At 30.1% G+C, this 1,427-nt stretch overlaps 1 protein-coding gene across 1 annotated transcript in view; it reads left to right on the top strand.

Annotated features, from left to right (window-relative positions):
- The window catches only part of LOC111685078 (gamma-2-syntrophin), a 15,657-nt gene that overhangs the window by 13,837 nt on the left and 393 nt on the right, over positions 1 to 1,427 (top strand). The window contains exon 5 of the mRNA XM_046954116.1: positions 797 to 1,082. Coding sequence (XP_046810072.1) covers positions 797 to 1,082 — 286 coding nt within the window. The remainder of the gene's footprint in view (positions 1 to 796; positions 1,083 to 1,427) is intronic.

Here is a 1,427-nt window from a genome sequence, read left to right as displayed (position 1 = left end):
CTATAGACTAGACTATAGACTAGACTATAGACTAGACTATAGACTAGACTATAGACTAGACTATAGACTAGACTATAGACTAGACTATAGACTAGACTATAGAGTAGGTTTTAGACCAGACTATAGTCTAGACTATAGACTAGACTATACTATAAACTATACTACAGAATATTCTATAGTGAATCAATAGCAGTCATGTAGTCTTACGGTTGTAAAGTCATTTAATTTATTTAATCTAATTTTTTTATAAATATTAATATAATTTTTTATAAATATTAATTTAAATTTCATAAATTTAATTAATGTTTAACAGAAAATACATGCGTATAAAAGAGTGTAAATACAGACACTCACAAGCAAAACATTTATGTCACAAAACACAATAGAAACGTAAATTATTAAAATTTTGTTTAAAAACAACAAAAAACATAAATTTCAACTGCATTAAGCATGTCATTAAATCTCATGTAATTACAATAAATTACAATTATTACATTATTTTAAATTCATACAAAAAGCAGGGGACTATTTTAAACTTACTTAATACAGATATAGGATACATACACAATCCCGCATACACTTTGTCATAATTAAAAATGTTTGTAATACTTTAATCTTACACCTTTAATCCTTTAACTATTGAAAAGTTTAAGTAATTATTTATACATTTAAACAAACAAACTTTACACACTCACTTTGAATTTCATAAATTAATTTGTTCAAGTTATTAAATTTCCCATCGCACTTACACTACAGAGTCATTACGCTTTTGTTTATGCCTTTTATTTACTTTTAGGAACGCATGGTGCAAATCACGCGTCAAAAGCAGGGAGGCCTGGGTCTGAGTATAAAAGGTGGTGCCGAACACAAGTTGCCCATATTAATCTCACGCATTTATAAGGATCAAGCAGCTGATATTACGGGACAATTGTTTGTGGGTGATGCCATAATTAAAGTTAATGGTGAATATATAACGGCCTGCCCACACGATGATGCTGTGAATATTTTGCGAAATGCTGGCGATATTGTTGTTTTAACGGTGAAACATTATCGTGCAGCAACACCATTTCTACAGAAACAATGTAAGTTGTGAAAAATTTAAATGTGTGTGTGTATTTGTTGTGTAAGTATAATTGGACTATTGTGTGTGAATGCAGATCTTTGAAATAATTATTTTGTGCTTTTAGATTAGACTATAGACTCAACCGTGCACTAGACTAGACCGCAAAGTAGGCTATTGACTATAACATATACTGTAAACTAGACTGTGGACCAGACTATAGACTAGACTATTAATTAGACTTTAGGCTAGACTATAAACTGAACTATAGACTAGACTATAGACTAGACTATAGACTAGACTATAGACTAGACTATAGACTAGACTATAGACTAGACTATAGACTAGACTATAGACTAGACTATAG

The sequence above is a fragment of the Lucilia cuprina genome, chromosome 6, assembly GCF_022045245.1.
Source record: "Lucilia cuprina isolate Lc7/37 chromosome 6, ASM2204524v1, whole genome shotgun sequence".
NCBI classification, from domain to species: Eukaryota; Metazoa; Arthropoda; class Insecta; order Diptera; family Calliphoridae; genus Lucilia; species Lucilia cuprina.
This window is presented reverse-complemented; position numbering and strand designations above follow the sequence as displayed.